The sequence below is a fragment of the Plectropomus leopardus genome, chromosome 16, assembly GCF_026936395.1.
Source record: "Plectropomus leopardus strain MGB_pleo_1.0 chromosome 16, ASM2693639v1, whole genome shotgun sequence".
NCBI lineage: Eukaryota > Metazoa > Chordata > Actinopteri > Perciformes > Serranidae > Plectropomus > Plectropomus leopardus.
In genome coordinates, this window is record NC_142191.1 from 22,064,006 (window position 1) to 22,085,885 (window position 21,880).

The following is a 21,880-nucleotide window of genomic DNA, read 5'->3' on the forward strand; positions in this document are numbered from 1 at the left end:
CCCACTTTTGAACCATGTGTGATAGAAAATAATCCAGTGTTTTTATTGAATGTCCTTATTGTTCCACATGAAGCATCTATGTGGAAAGTATAAGCTAATGACTAAGACACTGGTGCTTGTCTATGAAATACAGCCAATTTAATAGGGATTTTACAAACAGAAAAGTTACATTTTAGTAAAAAACTTGATACCACTAACTGAATCAAACAGGTTACTTGGAAAATATTCCAGATACTATCCTTGTTTTTCACTTATTTAATAATCAACTTCATATTAAATGAATTATGGAGAAAACTGTATTCTAAATAAAATTCTAATGAATATTCATATATTGCAAGCTTATTAAAGCTTTTTTTTTTAAAAATAATGATTAAGTAATAATACTCTGTGAACTTCAACAAGTAAATCTGGCCATGCATTATGGTAGCAAAAATAAAACCAACAAGCATCATCATTAATATGGGAATCAGACCGGCTCTGAAAGCCTGTGTGGTATCCCCTTCGATAGCTCAGTTGGTAGAGCGGAGGACTGTAGAGGCAATGCAGCAGAGATCCTTAGGTCGCTGGTTCAAATCCGGCTCGAAGGAGGTGACGTTTTTCATTTGTTTTCACGCGATAAATCAGCACCGGAAACACCAATTAGAGTAGGTTAGCTGAGCTAGTGCTAGCAAGCTCTCCTAACACCTCTATCGGGAAAGTTACCTAGCATGACCACCTGAGAGGTAAGTGCGTTTTTTTGTGTTTACCCTAAAGTGTCACTTGTTTTTTCTGCTAACATCCGTAAAGTAAGTGTTAAAGGCGTGACCAAGAATGCTAAAGAAAGCTTTCTTAAGTTCATTATCTGAAAAGTAACAGAATTTGTCATCCTGTGCGGTGTCTTCACTCCAGGTGTTAGCAATTAGTTTAAAACTATCCGTCGTGGCCTTAAACTTACATTTACCTTCCAAATCATATAAATAATTACACTGCTAACTTTTGTAATCTTTTATTTAAACTTAAATACTATGTAGTACTACTAAGTAGTGGATTTGGTAAGTTTTGTTTGGGCACCTGCGGTCGAGATGACGTCAGATGAGCATGAGTAATACGGGGGATTAGCTCAAATGGTAGAGCGCTCGCTTAGCATGCGAGAGGTAGCGGGATCGATGCCCGCATCCTCCAGTGAAAATTTATTTTCTACTGAAATAACAAGTTTACTCAGTGATCCCATCTTTTGTCCTCACAGACGGTGCTTGCATGCTGGCATTATGATGAAGATGGATCCATTACAAGCTCGTCGCCTTCCACATGGTGAGTTTGTTGCATTATTATTCTACCATTTTGGTTCTGGGGTAAAAAGTTACATTTCTAAATAGTTCCAAACAAGTTAACGTGGGAAGTAAATGATATCGATGTGCGTACTTCTGAAAAAATCCCCCAAAATACTCGGACTTCAACAGCATCTGTCGGTGGTTACTGTTATGTAATGACGTCACGACGTTTGTAGACGCAGGGGGATTAGCTCAAATGGTAGAGCGCTCGCTTAGCATGCGAGAGGTAGCGGGATCGATGCCCGCATCCTCCAAAAATTTTGTTATTCGATTTCCATGAATATTAGTGTGACGTACCTCGTGCTGTGCGTTTCCGCCGAGACCTACATGCAGCTCTCGGGAGCGCGCACAACGTAAAGCCACAACTACTGGACATCACGATGACTGTTTGGCCGCGGATAAAGTTTGTAAAGATGAAATCTTCTTTGTTCAGATACGGGATACACAAAATAGAATTCCTACTTGTGTTGTCTTTATCTTTTATCCAAAAATTATAATGAAATGTAGTTGAGTAAAAGTGGACGTTGGAGTAAATGTCACAGATGGTTGTATTAAGCGGTTTCTCTCTAAGACAAAAGACAATTACTGCAGACAATGTCAGTATTCGTAAACTACAAAAAAAATGACAACTTTGAACAATAGTCAACTATTATATTTAAAAATTGACGTCGGACCTCGTAGTGTATGCAGGGGGATTAGCTCAAATGGTAGAGCGCTCGCTTAGCATGCGAGAGGTAGCGGGATCGATGCCCGCATCCTCCAGAAGTTTTCCCCTCGACATCAACTACTACTTTTGGTAGATACCACAGCCGTCTACAAAACAATGGTGACAAACTTTGTCATGTGAAAGAAACAGAAGACGAAACTGTAACAGCCAAACACAGCTGATAAAACAGTGTACTCTAGTGTAGCTTTAACACACTACATATTACATCTTCTTGTATAATAAATTAACCTTTATGACTTCAAGGACAGCACAACTACTATGCTACTATGCTATTATAAGATAAGATAAGATAAGATAAGATAATCCTTTATTAGTCCCACAGTGGGGAAATTTCCAACATTGCAGCAGCAAAGGGATAGCAAAATAGAAAGATAACTGTGCAAAATAAACTATATTAATAAATAAGTACAAAAATAAGGAATGTGCAGGATAAAGATGAAGGAAATAAAGCACAGAGGACGACATAAACAAACAATATATACAGTATTTACAACGCCAAGAAACTCAACAGTTAAATAAAGAATGTTTACAGTTGCATGAGTGAAAGTGAAATTGCACTTGTGGTATTAAGCTGTATTATTATTGTATTGTAAAGCAACTCTTTCACCCAAAAAGGTTATTTGAACAAAATATTGCCAATAAAATCTTGTGCCAAGGCTCATAATTACAGTAATGTTGTTAACTTACAAGATTTTAAAGAAAATGATTACAGGATGTAATAGTTAACTTGCGTATCTGAAACAATGTTACTCCTGACCCAAACTACAGCTAAGATTACATTTACTGATTTTTTAAAAAATAATTAAAGCAACAACTCAAACTGAAGAGATTAAAAAAAAACCCGTGGACCTTATGGATGAAAAAATATATAATGGCATATTTATAAGCTTGTACATAGATATACTACAAATACATGTTATACATGTTTGTCTAAATCAGTCACTTGTTTAGTTTTGTTTGTTAAATTAACAGCTAATGGTGCATAAAATGTTTCAATTTATTTTCTTGGTCTTTATGATTCTATTATAAAAGGAAACATTTCTAAAAGAGCATTTCAGTCATTTTTCCTTCCTAGATAATAAATTACATGAATCGGGTTGTTGTATATAGTGAGCTAAAACCACCGTGTGACAATCTAGCTGAAAAAAGATGCAGCTGGGCTGACTAGCAATATTAAGGCAGTGCACACAAACGGCAGTCCTCTTTATTGTCTAATGATTTTACCACTGACACATTTTAAAAAAAGAGAATGTTTTAGGTATAAAGAAAATAAAGCAGAAAGTGTTGTTTTTATTCCAAATGACAGTACACATAGTCATACTCACAAAGCTACAATCCAGATGTTCGAGACAAACATTTACCCCCGAAATGTCAAGACATTACAATATCAGTTTTTCCCCTCAGAGCAGCTCATAATCAGATCCTTAAAAAAAATACATAAACACCTACATTTACTGATACAGTATAGTATTTATTACTTTAGCTGTTACCCTTCTCAGGCTTTCTGATTTATTGTTACAGAAAATCTTCTTGAAACATCACATCTTGGCAACTGAAGTAAATGAACAAAATTACAGAAACTCACTTTAAAACTTAGTTAGTGGACATCAGGTGAAACAACTTAACATTTTATCCCTTGTTTTTTTAATTTTTCTTTTTTTTTTTTTTTTTACATGCATCGCACCACATAAAACTATCTTTTAACTCTCTAACAACCTCACAAAGCAGATTTTCTCCACATTTATCAGACAGCAGATCCTCCACAGGGAGAGCCGCTCAGTCATTTGTCAAACACACGTCTGTGCCACTTTAAAGAAAAGTCATTCACAGCGTGATAGACCTGCAGATTGTCTCCACTGGTGGTGATGTGTTGATGTTGCCACCTACAGGTGAGAAAAAAAATAGCTGCTGTCATTTTAAAACTGCAGGAAAACAAAGTTATTTTTTTCTTCTAAAAACTACTTTTTGGGTTTAAACATTTATATTTTAAATCTTCAGAGTTTTATTAATTAAAAATGTATCTGCTGTGTGGTGGGAAAATTAGTGTCAAAATTGCCGTTTGACTCCACCTGCTGTGGACAGCACACAATAATCAGCACACACACGTCTGCAGGTCTTAACTGATGCAGCTGTTGCATATCTCATGAACTGGTGGTGCAAAAAGTGTAAAAGTACGAGCCTTATATTAAAAAAAAGAAGAAGAAAAAAGAGAAAATCCCCCCTAAAACAACTTTACTTAAGGTCCACTTACTTGCTTTTAAATTAACTTTCAATCAACTGTGATAGATGTGTTTAAAAGCTGGTAAAAATGACAGCTTCAAAGGTAAACAGAGTACTTTTACACTCTGCTGTGACTATTATGGAGTGTTGAAAATGATATGTTTTGCCATTTTGATCATCTATTTAATTGTTAAATAGATTTCTTTTTAAATGTGTAGATTTTCTGCTTTGCTGTTTTTATCATTGTAAACTTAGATTGTTTTGACAGTTAGTTGGAAACAATAAGCACATCAGCTAGAATTTTAGGAAAAGTGTGAAAAATAATCTTGTACACAACTGTAGAGCTGCATCCAAGATAAAAAAAGGAAAATCTTTAGGACTTCAGTTGTTCTGGAGTTGGATGATAGTGGCTGGTTTATGGTGCTTTGCAAGAGAATATACGGGCTTGTCAAAGAATAACTATAACTGTGAGTTTAATACATAAGATTGTATTGATTTAAATCGGACATACAGACAAACGAACACGTAAAAGAAAGTGAGCAGATGGTTTTGCAGCCTGCAGGTCTGCAGGCGCCCGAGCACTTATTGTATTAATATCAGCCAAAACACAGTTCTGCTATTTGAGTGTTTCCCCACAAATCCTCAGCATTCATGTTGTCCTTTGTTTTCTCTGCAGCGTCGTCCCTTTGATGAAGAGCCAGCCAGCTCGGTTTTGGAAGCAGTGCCTGAACCAATCAGCCTATGGAATAAATCCCCGGCGCTGTCTCTGATCGGCTCGCTTTCTGCTCCAAGTTTCCGAAAGCAAAAAAGGTATCCATTTGTCTTTATTTTGTGTTTTCATTGTCAGTGCAGAGTTAGAGCAAGCAAAAGCAGCAGGGGAGCGTCCTGACAGCAGGTCTGAGCGGCGGAGGAGGATTCTGTCTGCTCGCTGCCTGGTGTTCGCTTCTCACATGAAGTCGTCTGAATCGTTACCATCCTGCACACAACAGGCAGCGAGGCACCAGTTAATGTGGTGAACATTATCAGACACTTTTCTTTTACTCAATGAGGTGAGGTGACCCCAATCTGACATCCATAACATTTCATAACTCTTTAAATCAAATCATCCATTCCCCATCCATTTAAAAAAAAAAATCCTCAACAAGATCCGGATTGATAGATTTGTCCTCACCTCATTAGTCGTCATATTTTCTGTCTTCATTAGTGAAGTGTAGTTCCTGAAGAGAGAAACAAAAACATACTTTTGTAAATGTAAAGAGGATTTAATAAAAACTCTGAAGGCTGAAGGTAAGGCTGCGTGATTATGACAATGTGATATTCAAGATTATTTAGATCAATATTGAGATTATTCATTGATTTAAGGAACAAAACATTTTTGTTGCACTTTGCCATTAAAACAAGTAGCACTGCTTTTACTTGCATTTTGTGCTACAATCCTACGTTTGCACAAATCTTTGCATCAAAATAATTCCCATTCTAAATGTCAATATTGCTGTAGATCATGTTTATTTAATTTTAAGGAGCAATATGTGAATAGTATTTGATGAATTTTGCAGCCTTAGTTGCAGGATGGTTTTACACTGTTGTGTTTAGTAGAAGTATTTCAGTTACTCTAAATGAATGAATGAGCAGAAGATCATCTAGAGTTTGATTACTGATGAATTGTTTCCAGCTAACGGCAGAGCACATTTACAGCAACTTTTGAAGTATCACGGAGTGTGAGCACTAGTTATCTTTTCAACAGTGAATGTGAATGATTTTCAGGTGTAAGTATGTGGATTATTGTTTTCAGAATTTAATTAAAAGACAGATTTAACCCCCAGAAGCCACTTAAACTGCTGAATAATTGAGGGAGAAAACTATCACTAGTGGGATTTTCAACTGCAGGTCTGAAACTTCAATCAAATTTTGCTGAAAAAATATAATTGAAAAAGTTATTTTTCCCTTGAAAAACTCAAACCAGAAAACACTTTTAGGTCAGATTTGCGGACGTACTTGAGGTCCTCCAGCTCTTTTTTCCTCTTCTGCTCCTCCTTCTCTTTCCTCTTCTGCTCTTGGAGCTGAGCTTTCTTCTCGTTCCTCTCCTCTCTGTCTCTCGACTCTTTCTCTGCCGCCAGGTCGGGGAAGCGTTCTTCTTTTGTTTTCTCCAGACGGTTTACGATCTCATTGACCTTCCTCTCCACTGCCACGATCTTTACCTGTGAAACACAGCACAGCGTATGACACTGATCGGCCGGTGACAGTAGCTGACTCGTGATGGAGAAAAAGAGGATGTGATGTTGTGACTTATTATATCTTTGCTGCCCTTCTTTGATGCAAATACGAAAAACAACTTAATCACAATGAACATGTTTTCATCAGCTGAAATCTAGTTGACTTTATACCCCTCTTGTGCCTATTTTTTTTTTCTAAAGTTAACTGTTAAAATCTCAGTGCTGCTCTACTGACCTCTTTCTGTCGAAAGAAGCCGATCTGTCCTACGTCCATGTCTCCGGTTTTCTTCAGGTTGGCCCATGGTGTGTAAACCACATTGATGTTGTTCATCTTACAGCCTAACAGCATAAAACACAGTTTTGGTTTGTCAGTGTATCTGTCAATGTGTAGCGTTCTGGATACATGAAATTATCAGGACGAAGATATTTACCTTGGATGCTGTTGTTTTTCACCAGCTGTGCGCAGTCTATCAGCACCTCAGGGGGAATATCGTCTATTGTCTGACCCTTGAAAAGACACACAGCATTCAGCGCACCCTCTTTATGCAGTCGTTTTATCGCAGTGCAGGGTTCTTTTTCAAGCCTTTTTACATTCACTACAAACCACTTATGTTACTTTTCATTTGTACAAACAAGTACGACATCCTGCACAGCTAAAATACACTTAACATAAAATTGAGCATCATTGTTGTCTCATTTATGCCGTTTGCACGCAGCTACCTGTAAACTGACCAAAACTAAAGACAACTTGAATCTGTAAAAATAAAATAAAGCTAGTGTAAATTAAACTGACAGTAAGTTTGACCAACTGACCAATTACTAAGACTATATTATCAGGACCTTTAATGCTTGTGCGTGTTTCATGATTTCATTGTGTTGACTCCTTACTTTTGGCAATCTCAGATACACATGAGCCGATGACAGTTTGTCCACATGAAACCTGAACATGAAGAAAAAAAAACAACCCAAGACATTAACTTTTAATGTTAATAGTTTTTTTCTGTTAATTGTGCTTACAGATTATTTCGAACAAAATTAATGTCGTAATTTAAGTACATAAAGTTACCAAATGTCCTCAGGCCATCCGTATTTTATTAGATCCTCATCTGAAAATAAAATTTCATCATTTATGATCAGTGACAAGACTGACAGCTCAAGAAAAACCATTATACAGAGAGAACAGTGCGAAAAAGGGTCTGTGTCTCTGATCTATCGGTGACAAACTTACTTTCATATTTGTCTTTTCCCATGTAGATTGTGTAGTGAGGGTTCACCACTTAGAGAGAAACGATAAATCGATAGTTACAGGATGAAACAGAAATATAATATGGCACAAAACACACACAGTGTCACTAAAAATGAGAAATTAAGACTGAGAAAGTGTAGTCTAACAAGGCTACTAGCTAGCATTGCTGCTAGTTCTGCTGTGGCTTCACTCACCGGCACTTGTGAAGTAAAACACCATTTTACACGAATTAAATCACGCCACTAAAATGTAAATGTTTGGTGTATATAGTCTGAGGGCTAGCACATCTAATTATGGACGAAAATAAACAGAATATAAGCCGTATTGCCGACTGATCGTTGCTGCTGTCACTTCTCGCATGTACAAGTTGACCCCGGAAGTTGTTAGCTAGCTGCGCTAAGCTTCAGAGAGTTAGCGTGCACCAGACAGGAAGTATCTTTGTTTACAAAATAAAAGCTTGAAATTTCCCGCCTTTTTTAATGCTGTTTGCGATGGCTGTTTGTGTAACCCTACCCTTTTAAATGTTGTATGATGATGCCAAATACAATTTACCACACTTTATATAGCACAGTTCCAACCTTGTGGTCATCAGAACAGACTACCTGTATATAAGCTTTCATAATTGCAGTAATATGAATAACTTTAACTTTTATTAATGTAAGCACTTCGTTTAATGGAGATGCATGATTATGTTAATGGTCACTGTTGTGGACATTTCTGCCTACAGCATGCCTAATGAAAATCATGATAAAATAAAATGAAAATCCTGCAAATTTGGTAAAAAAAAAAAAAAAAAGAAAAAGAAAAGAAGATGATGTAATAATCAAAAGAAGAAGATTAATGGGTAGCAGTTTTTTAAAAAAAAAAAAAGTTCACAAACTGCTTCTCAAAGAAACAAATAAAAAAGCAGATAAATAATTAATAAAAGTAGAACTGATACAATAATGAAGATAAGTAAAGTATTAAGTATCAAAACATAGTTAAAAAAAGTAAATTCATTAGATTTAATATCAAGCAACTCTAAAAAAAGAAAAAGAAGTGTGTTTTACAGAGAGATTTGAAAGAAGAAAAAGAGCTGGCCCTCCGACATCCCCTTTCGGCTGCACGTCCCAGAGTTGTTGGGCTGTGACTCCAGAGGCTCGGTCTATTCTGGTTTTTAGCCAAAACAGTGTCAGAAATTACTTCACAAGACAAAAATAAAACATACAGTCAAAAAATGAACAGATTTTTAATTTAAACTAACAAAGAAAAAACAATATGGTGTTTAAATATACATGCATTTATTCTCATACACTGAGCCATTTACTAAACAAGCATTTTTTTTTAACTTTTACTTTGAAGGAAAGGACCGGAAAATTCTTACTGTTGTAACTTGATTCAGAAAATAATGCCAACTGTGGTATCCAGGATTTTTGTCAGTAGTTGCCAGCTAGGTTGTAACAGAATCCTCTAAGAGTATATTTTGTATTTTTTAAAAATATTAATATTATGTTATAATTACTTTTTTAAAATTTATTCATATTTAAAAGTCTATTCTCGTGCTCTAGGGTGTAATGACCGGCGTCAACCGCAATGCCGCAGACGCGCCTATCTGCCATTAAAAATCCAACCGAAGAAGAAGAAGAAACTAAGGCATTTCCGTTTCCGGTCCAGTCTGTGTGTTTTGGAGACTGGCGCGCGCTATTCAAAACACAGAGGAGAAACGCGGGCAGAAGAAACTGCGACTCAAACTTTACACTGACATTTAGTCTTTTATAAAACACGACAGAAACGTGACCGGTAAGACATTTTATCCGTGTTTTAGTTTGTGTTTTCGGTGTCAGATACTCTGCTTACGTCTCTCTTAAACGGCGTATTTATGTAAAAGTAACGTTATGTCAGAGGCTTTTAAGTTAGCCTGCAAAGAATTGTCTTGTGTTTATATTTATTCTTTAGCTACAAGTTAAAATACAGACAGACACGGAAACAAACAGGTCATTGTTGGTAGAGATATCGATGTGTTAGCTAGTTTGTGTCGGAGCGTCTTTGGTAACAGCTCGCTATGATCCCGCCAATTATCCATTCATCTCCGCTGTAGCTGCTAAATAAGCGCTTCGTAAGCTAACCTTTAACGCTAAGCTAGCTTCAGCTAACGTCCATGTCGAGATAAATCACATATGTGTACAGACAAGATGAAATACAGCGTCGTTTTAGAGGTTAGATTGAAAACGCCGATCAATATCCAAATCTAGCTACCAAAACCCTCAGTGTAGATGACCGGGCGGCCTGCGTTTGCTCCATGCACCAAACTTATGTTAAAAATCTGATCTGATTTAACGTCAAACACACAGAAATGACCTTAAAATGCACCGCGGCCCACGCTCTTTTACTACTATCATGTCGTTGTGGCTCTGTTTATGGCAGCTGTGATTGTTACATATCTATAACGTCTTAAGGGGAAAACGTTAAAAATTCACAGGGTAGGCACAGATGCAAAAAGTTTTTGTATTTCAATGTGTTGTAAAATTGTGGAATCGTTTAAATATTAGCTTAAAGCAATGTCCTAGCATGAACAAATATGATAGGATTTTCATGAGGTACATGGGGTTTGACAGTCATTAGGTGTTTTCATGGATTATTGCATAATTATTTGTTTTGTACTGTTTTGTATTATTTCCCTTTTCTACCTCAACTCTTTTTCTGTCAAAAACAATGTAGATATGTTTACACATAGTTATATACAGTCTGTATAGTTTATATGTAATGTTTACATATAACAACAATGTAAATATGTTTACATATAGTTATATATGGTCTGTAGAGTTTATAATTTATATATATAATTGTAGTGTAAGAAAATTCAGTTTATGTAAAAATTGAAGCGAGTCAATTATTTTTCAATAACTGATGGAGAAGGGGTGGGATTCAAAAAGTTTGCATTTCTTCCCGCTCCTTTCCAGACATGTCTGTATGTTTGTGTATGTTAACATATTCATTCTTAACTTTTCTTTTTTTTACATGTTCAAAAAAAATCTCAGTTTTCAACTTTTATCAGTGTTTAAAGAAATCAAACATGAACACAGTAGAGATTCTGTCCTCCTCAAGTCCAGCAATAATTCAAGAGACTGTACTAATAATAATCTGGTCATCATGGTTATTTTATGTTCCCTAACAGTATATCAAACTTGCTCCATCTTTAAGACTCAGGAAATAACTTGTATAACTTGTTTAAGTGATCTTTTCATGTTCTTGTACATGCAGCATCACAGTAAGTTGTGAAATAATAAACGTTTTAGAAGGGTAAATGCTAAATGGTTTGACTGAATTAAGATGAGAGCTATGGAAAAAAAGTATTTTGAAGCTGAAATGCTCACAGTTTTGATGTTTTATTCTTTGTGTTTGCAGGTGAGGATTGAGAAAATGATGCCCACTACTACCAGGAAGAGGAAGCTCTCCTCTCTGGACTCTGACAGGTGAAATGTGGACACTCTTTTTGAAATAGTTGACTGATTAGTTTACTCTTTAAATCTTTTGGTTTTTTTTTGTGGTACATTGATCCAATCAGGTATAAATACTCAACCTAAATATTTTTTTGAACAGACAGATGTGTCCAGAGCAGAGATTATTGTGGATCCTTAAAAAGTCTGCATTAAATCCATCAAAATGAAAATAAAGCCTTAGGCATTAAAAATCTCCTAAATCAATATTTCAGAAGTTTTAGAAATGCCTGGACATTGGAGGTGTGATTTTTATGAATCTGTTCTTTGCATTGCTTTGAAAAAGCTCAAAATAATTGGTAACTGAAATGATAATAATAATTTACTGAATGCCTCTTGCATTGACATCACCAAAGACTCATGGTTTATGGTGCAATAAATATTTGAAAAATAAATAAGCAATTTAACAAGAAATGGCTGAAGATTGAGCAAGAAATTGGTTGCACTTTTTCTTTAAATAAGCAAAAGAGAAAAAAAGGCAAGAAATCAGAGAAAAGGTTGCAAAAAAACTGTCTGAATTCTGAGTAAAAATGGCAAGAAAGTAGTAATAATTAGAAAGAAAAGTAAAAAGCAAAATTGAGTAAGTATGTAAACATATATTTTTACCTATGTAACATAATGTTGAACATATAATTATAAAAATGATATATCCTGGTCATCTTTTACTTTATTTTTCCTGCCAAGTAGCTCACAATGATTTCCTCGTGTTTTGGAAAGATATCCTGAGGTTTCACAGGTTTAAATGCTTGTGAAAGGCATCTGAACACCAAAAATTAAAGTCCCTCCATGTGTTAAAGGGTTAATTACTCATGTTTGAATTCTGTTGTTTTCCTTTATTAACATTTATTTGAAAGTATTCTGGTGTTGACATTACTGGCTGCATTTTGTTTATTGATATTCATATCAACACCTATGCTGTATTTTTGTTTTGCTTTACAATTGAACTCGTTGAGAGGGAATAATTACACGCACGTCATGTAGGTGCAAGGCTTTCAGATTGAGTGTACACGAGGGGGCATTCATTTTTTCTCATTTATGATTCTGCTTCACATTACTGCACAGACTCAGTTTCAATATATAACTTTATTAACATCTGATGACAGGTTTCTATCTGGGAAAACCGAATCAAAGCTGCGTTGTATCGGCGGAACTTGTTATTTGTTATCCTGACTTCATCTTTTATCGCTTTAACTCCAGTCACCCGTCCAAGACCAGGGTAAGGGACGATGTGTCCCCCATGAAGAGGAGATCTCCCAGGAAGCCCTCACAGTCTCCGACCAAAAGGCCAGTCCGGAGTTTGCAGAAGAACTGTCCCTCCCCACAGAAATCTCCACACAGACCTGCAGGTAGGGTTGACTCATGAAAAGCTCAGTTTAAGTAGCAGATGTGTGTTTAAAGTCTAAAACAATGCACCAAGGACATGCAGCAAAATGACCGACACGCATTTAATCTTATTAATTAATAAGATTTAATTTTAATCTCAAATTTAACTGTTTATATCCACCATTTATTTCTAGGCTCTCCAGCCAAATCACCTCGCAAATCTCCATTCAAACCTTCCGTGGTTACAAGCTCCTTCTACGGCCAGAAGAAGCCCGTTTATCTCACTCCGCTAGAGAGGAAGGCCATAAAGGAGTCTCTGCCTTCTCCCCCTCGTCCTCTTCCTTCACCTCCTTCACAGGAGAAAAATAAAAATAAGAGGAATGTCAAAGGAGGCAACAAGCAAAAAAAGGTGGCTGCAGGATCCGGTAACTCAGGGAAGACGAGTGTCAAAAGCAGTGCGACATTTTCAAAGACGATCAAGCTGCCCAAACTTAACAGGTTTGTCTTCCATAAGTCTCAGTCCCGTAAGAGCTGTTGTTGCTACGGCAGCTTTCTGAAATCATGCGCTAGCTTCTTTGACATCATGAGTGGTTTTTTTTCTGAATCCCTTTTTTTTAATCGGTGCATCATCGATTTCAACAGTGTTCCTGCTAAACCAGCGTCCGCTACAAACACCGCTCCCGTCAGCAGCACGAAACCAGCAGAGGCCAAGAAAGCGATCACCATCACTTTCAGCAGCCTGAAGCCCAAACCCAAGATCTTTGTGGGAGCTGCTTTCTTCGGTACAGGGAAGAAACCTACATCCATGTACAAGAAATCTGCACCCAAATCCTCAGCCAGGGCAGCTTCAGTCCCGGTGAAAAACAAAGCTGTCCTGCTGCAGACAAAGAGTGAGAAACTTCAGCCACCTGCTCCCGCGATGAACCAACACCAGAAACATCCTGAAGAGGTGAGAGGAGCCGTCACTTCTGTTATAGTTCGCAGGCCTGAGTGTGATATTATGCACAGTTGGGGGAAACAAGTATTCAGCATATCACCTTTTTTTCATTAAACATATTTCCCTAAAAGGAACGACAGATTATCATTCTGACTGATTATTGGGGCCGATATTTGGCATTTTGCTAATTATCTGAATCAGCTTTTTTTTTTTTTTTTTTTAAAAAAGGATCACACATAAAATTAATTAAAAAGTGCAAAGAAAGTGTCAATGCTGGAGGAACGTTTACTTTGTCAAACCTCAGGGAGCTATTTTTATTTAGTCATTTTTTAATTTAAATTTTCACTTGACTATTAAAAAAGGTTGCTGGGAACTTGCTGTATATGATATTGAAAGTTTCACTTTTGATTAAACATTTGCTAAAGGATTTTAAACAAAGTTTTGTGTTGGAGTTTGTTATATTACAAATTCTAAATATTGACAGAAAGATTTAGATTTTTATTGTAGATGCATATCGACTCCAACTGCTGGATATTTATCTCATTAACTACTAATAAACTGAAACACTAATGTTGGTCGACCCCTAATTTCCAGTGCAGCTATTCACAGGGAATTTCGCTCAGATACTGATATTAACACAATAAAATTACACTGATGAAAAATTGTAACATTTGAGCACTGAGAGATTAGATTCTGATTGCAGCCTAAAAGCTGGCATGCAAACAAGGCTTCTGCACAAAGTATAAACTGCTAATTTCCCCCACTGTATTATTTTAATTGATGCAAATCAATTAGAGGACAACTGACAGACGCAATATCCTCTACCTGTTTTGGTGCTGCACTAGTTGATGCACTTCCTTTGTGAATTACATTTTGCCTTCATTTTTCCAGTAGAAAATACTTATTTTGCACAATAAATGAATATTCAAAACACTGAAAAACATTGTATTTAATGTCTCTGCTGGTGGGCCATCATAATAAGATTATAGACAATATGATGTAAATTCTGCCACAGAAGAGACTTGATGATTATTAAAATTAGGTGGGGAAAATTGGATGTGGATATCAGTATTAGTTTTCAACCAAAGTAGTTGTTATATATTGCAAAAAAAAAAAAAAATCCAATATTGTACATCCCTATACGAGCTCTTGTGTAGTTATGTTTTAAGTAAGTCGTATCATGTAAAGTTGATTTTCTTTTGTTGTGGTTGTTGCCTGCAGACTTCTGTCCAGTCGGTGGAGACAGAAGAGAACCAGCCGAGCACCAAGCAGAGAACAAAGTTTGATCCGTCAGACTGGATGGACTCTAACGAACTGCCCGAAACTCCACAGTCACTCAGGTGCTTTACTGTTGAGAAAAACAACAACAACCCCCAAATAGAGACAAAATATTTCCAACCTTTTGAATATTAACAAGTGAAGATATTCAGTTTGGCAGTGGGTGTCCTGTGTACAGATTTGGAGTTGGAGAAAATGCATTGTTCCAGGTGATCAATAATCTTTATCTTCTTTGCACAGCTCTCCCAAAATGCTTGCAGAGAAATATGGGATTACCAGGGATCTGACGATTGTGTTGACAAGGACTCCCACATCAAGTCCTGCGTCCAGAGCCGGATCCCTCAGTGCTCAGGTACAGCGGAAGTGGACACACGTATTTGTAGATGAGATTTTTTTTTCATGTTCAAAAAGATTATTATTATTTTATTTATTGCTGTTGAACATTTGACCATTAGACTGTACGTCTGCTACACGGCAGCTGCTGCTGTTGGTCATGTGCTGTCACTGCCGTGGACTCTGTTGTCTCTGCCACAGGGTCAGCGGCTGTCAATCATGTTTTGTCCTCATACGTCCTCTCACGTGTTTGTTTTACTATGTCTGAATAATAATGATCTACACCTCATATTCTCTTCAGCAAACCATAATTTTCTAGATCTTTACATTTCTGCTGCCGTTGCTTATGTTATCAAACTTTACCTTTTCCAGGATGGAGGTCTGAACCCGGTGTTTGATCTGAGTGATACAAATCCCACCTGTGACGCTGCCAGCCCACCCAAAGGTACACAGACACACATGGCTTTGAACTGTGCCAGGATCCCAATTCACCTGTAACACTGAAACACCAGACTTCAGCAGCTTTATCCACTCCACTCACCTCGTTTTAGTGTTTCGAATGTTCTTTATCACTCTTTATTTTTAATATTTTTTTAATTTTCTCCACAGAACCTGCAGCGGTGTATCCCATCTTTGGCTCCACCTCCAAGAGGTGAGACAGTCAGCTTATAAATCAGCATTTCCACAGAGAGATTTAATTTTTGAACAAGCTGCAGAGGTGACGTCGTGGACTTAAAGAAGCGACTCTGCTCCTCCGCTGTTTTCCACACATGGAGAAAATCTTCTGTCTTGCGAATGTGTGTCGTCTGGCAGTGGTACTTAGCTATTACTAAAATAATACAGAAAAGAAAATCGTGCAGACACTGAAAATATTGTGGCACTGATGGATGCCACATTATTAACTTAAACTGGTAGTACCAAAATAATTTGTTTGCTAACCTTAAAAGTAATGAGTTCTGTACCCAACTCTAGTTGTCACTGCACTTCCTGCACAGAAAGAGATAAAAGAGGTGAAGATTGAAGCATTTCATCAAACATGTTCATTTTGTTCTTCTGTAAAGACAAAAAAACAGCAGGGAGGTTAGAAGCAAAGGGATGAGCAATGAAGTTTAACATTTTAGAAACAGAAGCTTTAAAGTCAGCACCGCTAATGTACTCGATGATGGCGACGCCCATGCTGGCTGCGGCGGCTCCTGAAGCTTATTCAACCAATATCGTATGCATATATACAGATGAAAATATTTATTGTTTTTAACATCTTGAGCCAGATGCAACAACATTTCACTCTTCTGTATGTGTCTGGTATAGAGTCTGAATGACAATAAATGAATCTTGGTGTAAGATGCTGCTAATTTACTCCTGTGTTAAGCCCTAATAAATTTATATATATATATATATATATGTATATATATATATATATAGCCGTTGGTGTCTGCTCTTGTATGTCTCATTCCTTCTGCCTCTTTGAATGCCACTTAAGTCCTTCAGGATCGTGTTTTGGATTAAGGCACTAACATACAGGTTGTTTTTTTTGGCTCTGTAGGTTAAAGACTGCAGCTCTGCGGCCACCAGTGTCCTGCAGCACCCCCTCTGGTGTGATGGCGTCACTACAGAATACTCCTGCAGCCAAGGAGCGAACTGCTCGAAGGAAGAAAGAGAAACAGGATGACGACCAGCTCATCATCGTATGTTAATATTTATATAAAGTGCGCGAGGTGGAACGATTTTGGGATGTACTTAAGCACAGAATGCATTTTCGAAGGCTGATGCGTTTGTTTTGTATTGAATCAGGTTTGGTTTTTTGTGCCAGTTTTCTATCATTTTATTGGCAACTACAGTGTATGCTAATGATAGATTGGAAATAAGAGATAAGTAAGTCAAAGCAGGTGTTTGACTTTTGTCAGTTAAGGTGTGCAAGTTTTCCTTCTTTTATTGGACTTTTGTGTTTTTGTCTATCTGTGTTTCTTAAATGTATTTTTTCCTGTCTTTTCTTGGATTAGGATGCCGGTCAGAAGCAGTTCGGAGCGACGACCTGCAGCTCTTGTGGGATGGTGTACAGCGCAGACAACCCAGAGGACCATTTCCAACACAACCAGTTCCACCAGCGCTTTGTTGACTCCATCAAATTTGTGGTAAAACTTCCCGCCTTCAGTCTCTCTGAACTCTGTGGCACAGAGACACTGACATGTACAAGTTGCACAACTGATCAGTTAATGAAAATATATGAAGCCTGAGCGGTTCTTTACAACCTAGTAGACTTGTAATATTTCTAATCACGCAGAAACGTCGTGCCTCTTGTGACATTGACCTCTTGTTTATCTAACTTGTACTATTTGCTTCCCCTTTGGGCTTTTTCCGTTTTGCCATTTAAATGATTTAAGTGTTTTTATTTGAAATATTTTGGTATTCAGCAGAAATCCTCTGCCAAGGCTGCTGGCATGAGTTAGTTTCACGGGGAGGTGAGTTTTTTCAAAGCCGTTGGCTCGTCTCTGCAGCTCCTTCTTCTCTCTGTTGTGTTTTCAGGGCTGGAAGAAGGAGCGGGTGGTGGCTGAGTTCTGGGATGGAAAAATCCTCATGGTCTTGCCAGATGATCCCAAATATGCTGTCAAAAAGGTGAGGGGTTGCTCTTCAGTTGATTTCTCTCAGCGAAAGTCTCCACTGAAGTGTGTAAAAATCACAGTTCAGCTGGGGGGAAATTTCAAGCCAGTCAAACAAATCACAGTTGACACATTCCTGTCCACACCGTACGTGTGTTGTGTTTGATGTGTGAGGAATGACACAGTGGCAGCCGGTGTAAATGTGTTTTGCTTATTCATTACACAAACTTGTTTTTGTATGTTGACTCTTCAGTTTCTTCCTGACGACGTGTGTTGTGTTTCAGGCTGAGGACGTGCGGCGTGTAGCAGACAGCGAGTTGGGTTTCCAGCAGGTGACTCTGAGCAGACCCGCACAGGCCAAGACCTACCTCTTCATCAACACGGAGCGCATGGTGGTGGGCTGCCTCGTCGCTGAACCCATACGCCAGGTAGGGCTGCAGGAGTGTGTGTGTGTGTGTGTGTGTGTGTGTGTGTGTGTGTGTGTGTGTGTGTGTGTGTGTGTGTGTGTGTGTGTGTGTGTGTGTGTGTGTGTGTGTGTGTGTGTGTGTGTGTGTGTGTGTGTGTGTGTGTGTGTGTGTGTGTGTGTGTGTGTGTGAGAGATTCATTCTTTTTCTTTTGGTATTTGTGCCTGAAATGTCTCAGTGCAGGATCTCTCCACTGAGTGGAGCTGAATATGTGTTCCAAATTTCCAGGCAGTCGGACTCACAGTGTGAGGGATGTGGTCTTTCTGAAACTGCAATTTCGGGTGTTAATGACGGCGTCACCATGTGCACGAAGGGGTCTTTTTCTTTTTTTGCACGAGGAGTTTTGTTCCAATATCTGACATGCCGATATATAACAACTCATTTAGCTAATAACCGATATCGATACATCCAGTTAAGGGTTGATGTTTTGTACAATGTTCACATTGTCATTTAAAAATAATATTGATTTGGGATATCAGCAGAAATCAGCATGAATGCCAATTATCAATATTTCATTTAAAAGCCAAAATCTGCCAATCCAGTTATTGGGCCAAATTTCATGTGTCTGTCTTATTCACGTTGATGGAAATTTGAGTTACAGTGTCTAGCAACGGATAAAATAATCAAATGGTACATGGTGAAAGGGCTCAGGGGCTCTAATGCTAACCGCTAAGGCCTCATATTTAGGGACTGAGCAGCTGATTAGACCGTCATCTAGGAGTCCAAATGAATCACGACAGCAGATGTGTCAGATCTGTGTGATTCAGTCCAGCAGATGAGACAGATAAACGTTGGTTTATTTTGGTTGGGAGGTCTCAACACCTCTGCTTAGCTAGCGAAGAGGCAGAGAGAGTCCTCAACAAACGCTAAGGAAAAGCCTTGCCATGCAGTGCTGTGAATTGTGCTCACTTGTATCTCATGTATATACTGTGTATACTTGGAACTAAAACAACCCCCGTGTCCCCTGGTGCATTCGTTAGCTCATGACACATGGGTTTATGGGTGATGTGACTTTTATACTTGAGAGCAAATTGTGCTCATTCAGCGCTGATGATGTTCCACTTTTGTCCCTGCAGGCTTACAGAGTCCTCGAGCAGCCGGATCGACACAAAGACATGACGAAGGACGACTTCATGGAGCGACATCGAGCCTGGTGCTGCTCCACCGTTCCAGAACAAGCTCTGTGCGGGATCAGCCGGATCTGGGTCTTCAGTCTGGCCAGACGACAGGGCATTGCAACCCGCATGCTGGACACCGTCAGGTACGACGTCACACTCCACAAAAATCTTACTGTGTTCTTACTTTTGTTGCTCAAAGTAGCACACACATTGTTAACCAATAATTTCTACTCAGTTACCGAAAAAAGGCACATTAGCACTTTTTCTTAATGTCAGTGTGGCTTTGTTGTTATTTATAAGTCATTCAGTTCAGCTCACAAGAACAGGGAGCTGTTCAAAACCTGGGACGTGAGGAATAACTTGCATTATTATGTTCCTTTTCCTTTGTGTTTTTATTATGTTTCGTGACAAATAATGTTACAGTAACAAAGAAAAACAACTTCTTTATTTAAAAGAGATGTTTTTCAGCTTGATCATTATGTCTGGGCGTGGGCACTGCAGTATCTAATTTTCCATACCTTCCTTTCACCACCTCATTATTACCCATTTATTAATTAACTCTTTTACACCATTTCATTTATGTAAATGACAACACTTACACGTTCCCTAAAGCACGTTTCTTCACTGTGCTGATCCCAGTGTAAAGTTTAGGGACGCCTCTGTGTGATGCACTTCATCGGAGGTGGGGATGCTTTGCTCAGCTGAGTTAGTCTTGTCCTTGAAACATTTTCACTTGCTGAAACTAAACCAGACTGTTTGAAAACTTCTAATGAAATGTAAATTACCAACCAAACAAACAACTCCACAAAAGATATTATAGTCAAGTATTTCATGAAAATAATAGATTAGTTTGCAACAAAATACTGACTGACATGATACTTTATTGACCGTTTTCAAGGAAATTTGTCATCAGCAAGTTCTTAACAACCAACAAAATAGCATAAAAGACAATAAAAAACCTAAAAACATCTGCATGGTTGCCCTCCGACAGTCATCAAAAAGACGATAAGCGACCACATGCCCCTCCTAAAAAACAGTGATATGTAGGAAGCACAGTTACATCACAGACATGTCGTAGTGTACTGTGTTTTTCTAAAATAGCATACAAATGTCACACCAAAGCTTGTCCAACAAGTCATTAAAAAATTAGAGTATGATATGTTAACAAATTAGCATAAAATGTCTTAGCATAGCTTGTTGGCTACAGTGGCATCAAAATGTCATATTACAGCATATCGTCGACAACAGCATAAAAGAGTCAAAGTATAACCTGTCATCCAAAAATAGCAATCAAAAAAAGTCATAATATGGCATGTTATCATGCCATATTATAGCATGTTATCAAAAATAGCAAAAAAAAGTCTTTTCATAGTGTGTTATCCAAAATAGCATTTAAAGAGTCATAGAATAGCATGTGGTTAAAAAAAAATTGTCGTTTTTTTAAGTCATGGTTTGCCTTTTGAAAAAGGCATAGTACAGAATGCAATTACACCTCATTTTTATGATATAGTGCGCCATAATCAGTGCCTAACTATGAATATTAGAGTATCGTATGCCTTAAAGAAGCCAAATTCTTGGTGCAAAAGTCATCATAGTATGTCACAAAAAAATCATATTATAGTATGCCATATGTTTGAAATGAATATAGTGTGTGATCAGAAGTCATAGTTTGCCATTAAAAGGTCCTTTTTGTCATAAAAAAAAAACGTAGGATAGTATGTCATTAAAAATCAGTCATGCATACAAATCCTTACCATCCTTATGTCATAACAAACATCAGAAGCGGTCATGGTAAATTATGTCATTAAAAACATCCTAAATATTAAAGATCTGGAGCAAATACTCTTCTTACCCCTCCTGCCAATAATTCCATGCTTTTTGTTTTTTAGGAGCACCTTCTCGTATGGCAGCCATCTAACCAAGGAAGAAATTGCTTTCTCCGACCCGACACCTGACGGCAAACTCTTTGCAACTAAGTATTCCAACACACCGGCCTTCCTGGTTTACAACTTCATTGCGTGAAGTAAATTAATGGATAAACGAAGTGTTATCGTTTTAAGTGACTTGTAAGTTTTACACATTGATAAGAACTTTTCAGGCAGTTTTTAAATGACCTTTCATATGCAAAGCAATGACATTTCAGGTTTTTTGTGCCGATTAGGCTTTGGTTTGCGCTGAAGTGTGCGTGTAAGCTTCAGTTGTATAATGACAATACAATCTGTGTTCAGGGTGAAGTAGTTTTTAAAGGTTCATGTTTTGTTATCACTCAGTATTTATACTCGGTACTGCCACATTCACTGTTGAATGTTGTGTGTATATTGACAGCGCTTTTTATTTAGTTGTTTATATTCTGCTTAATGAAGAACTTTGAACCACAGAGATTGAAATATTTTCCATTTTTACATCACAGGGGCCTCATTTTGATACATTCACTTTTCAACTTTTCCACTTCTTTCAAGGTACCAGTTTGAGGTTATCTGTACATTTTTGGAAGGAAAATTTGTGAACAGACCTGTTGAAAGGTGATTGCCACAGTTGTTTCGGGGCATATATTTTGTAAATACGTTGAATAAACATCCCCTTCTTGAAAGTGATTTTTGTATTGATTGTATGCTGACAGTTCACTTGTTGACAAAAG

At 37.6% G+C, this 21,880-nt stretch overlaps 2 protein-coding genes and 4 non-coding genes across 6 annotated transcripts; 5 read left to right on the forward strand and 1 right to left on the reverse strand.

The window, feature by feature from the left end:
- Positions 1-498: 498 nt before the first annotated feature.
- Positions 499-587, forward strand: trnay-gua (transfer RNA tyrosine (anticodon GUA)). Its single transcript is given in 2 exon segments — positions 499-535; positions 552-587. It is a non-coding gene; the product is annotated as a tRNA-Tyr (tRNA).
- Positions 588-1,088: 501 nt separating this feature from the next.
- Positions 1,089-1,161, forward strand: trnaa-agc (transfer RNA alanine (anticodon AGC)). Its single transcript has one exon. It is a non-coding gene; the product is annotated as a tRNA-Ala (tRNA).
- A 330-nt stretch (positions 1,162-1,491) lies between these two features.
- On the forward strand, positions 1,492-1,564 carry trnaa-agc (transfer RNA alanine (anticodon AGC)). The gene has a single exon. It is a non-coding gene; the product is annotated as a tRNA-Ala (tRNA).
- A 435-nt stretch (positions 1,565-1,999) lies between these two features.
- On the forward strand, positions 2,000-2,072 carry trnaa-agc (transfer RNA alanine (anticodon AGC)). The gene has a single exon. It is a non-coding gene; the product is annotated as a tRNA-Ala (tRNA).
- Positions 2,073-3,307: 1,235 nt separating this feature from the next.
- ccdc25 (coiled-coil domain containing 25) lies at positions 3,308-8,121 on the reverse strand. Its single transcript, XM_042503444.2, has 9 exons — positions 7,911-8,121; positions 7,699-7,746; positions 7,537-7,576; positions 7,359-7,410; positions 6,902-6,977; positions 6,706-6,809; positions 6,253-6,455; positions 5,429-5,474; positions 3,308-5,233 (listed from the first exon to the last, which is right to left on the reverse strand). The coding sequence occupies exons 1-9, from the start codon at positions 7,933-7,935 to the stop codon at positions 5,204-5,206; spliced, it is 624 nt and encodes a 207-aa protein (XP_042359378.1). The 5' UTR covers positions 7,936-8,121; the 3' UTR covers positions 3,308-5,203.
- Positions 8,122-9,341: 1,220 nt separating this feature from the next.
- Positions 9,342-21,832, forward strand: esco2 (establishment of sister chromatid cohesion N-acetyltransferase 2). The gene is made up of 15 exons (XM_042503453.2): positions 9,342-9,495; positions 11,101-11,168; positions 12,390-12,538; positions 12,710-13,013; positions 13,158-13,464; positions 14,674-14,792; positions 14,971-15,082; positions 15,436-15,508; positions 15,673-15,715; positions 16,607-16,748; positions 17,064-17,195; positions 17,587-17,676; positions 17,945-18,088; positions 19,201-19,385; positions 21,132-21,832. The coding sequence occupies exons 2-15, from the start codon at positions 11,116-11,118 to the stop codon at positions 21,262-21,264; spliced, it is 1,986 nt and encodes a 661-aa protein (XP_042359387.2). The 5' UTR covers positions 9,342-9,495; positions 11,101-11,115; the 3' UTR covers positions 21,265-21,832.
- The last annotated feature ends 48 nt before the right edge of the window (positions 21,833-21,880 follow it).

What these genes read in the sequence shown, in the direction of transcription:
- ccdc25 (XM_042503444.2), bottom strand. Translation starts at nt 7,935, where the DNA reads ATGGTGTTTTACTTCACAAGTGCCG. An exon ending in GGATGGCCTGAGGACATTTG is followed by an intron (nt 7,411 to 7,536) that starts GTAACTTTATGT and finishes CTTCATGTTCAG; the next exon opens with GTTTCATGTGGACAAACTGT. An exon ending in AAAATATGACGACTAATGAG is followed by an intron (nt 5,234 to 5,428) that starts GTGAGGACAAAT and finishes TGTTGTGTGCAG; the next exon opens with GATGGTAACGATTCAGACGA.
- esco2 (XM_042503453.2), top strand. Translation starts at nt 11,116, where the DNA reads ATGATGCCCACTACTACCAGGAAGAGGAAGCTCTCCTCTCTGGACTCT. An exon ending in ACCAGAAACATCCTGAAGAG is followed by an intron (nt 13,465 to 14,673) that starts GTGAGAGGAGCC and finishes TGTTGCCTGCAG; the next exon opens with ACTTCTGTCCAGTCGGTGGA. An exon ending in TCGCTGAACCCATACGCCAG is followed by an intron (nt 18,089 to 19,200) that starts GTAGGGCTGCAG and finishes TTGTCCCTGCAG; the next exon opens with GCTTACAGAGTCCTCGAGCA.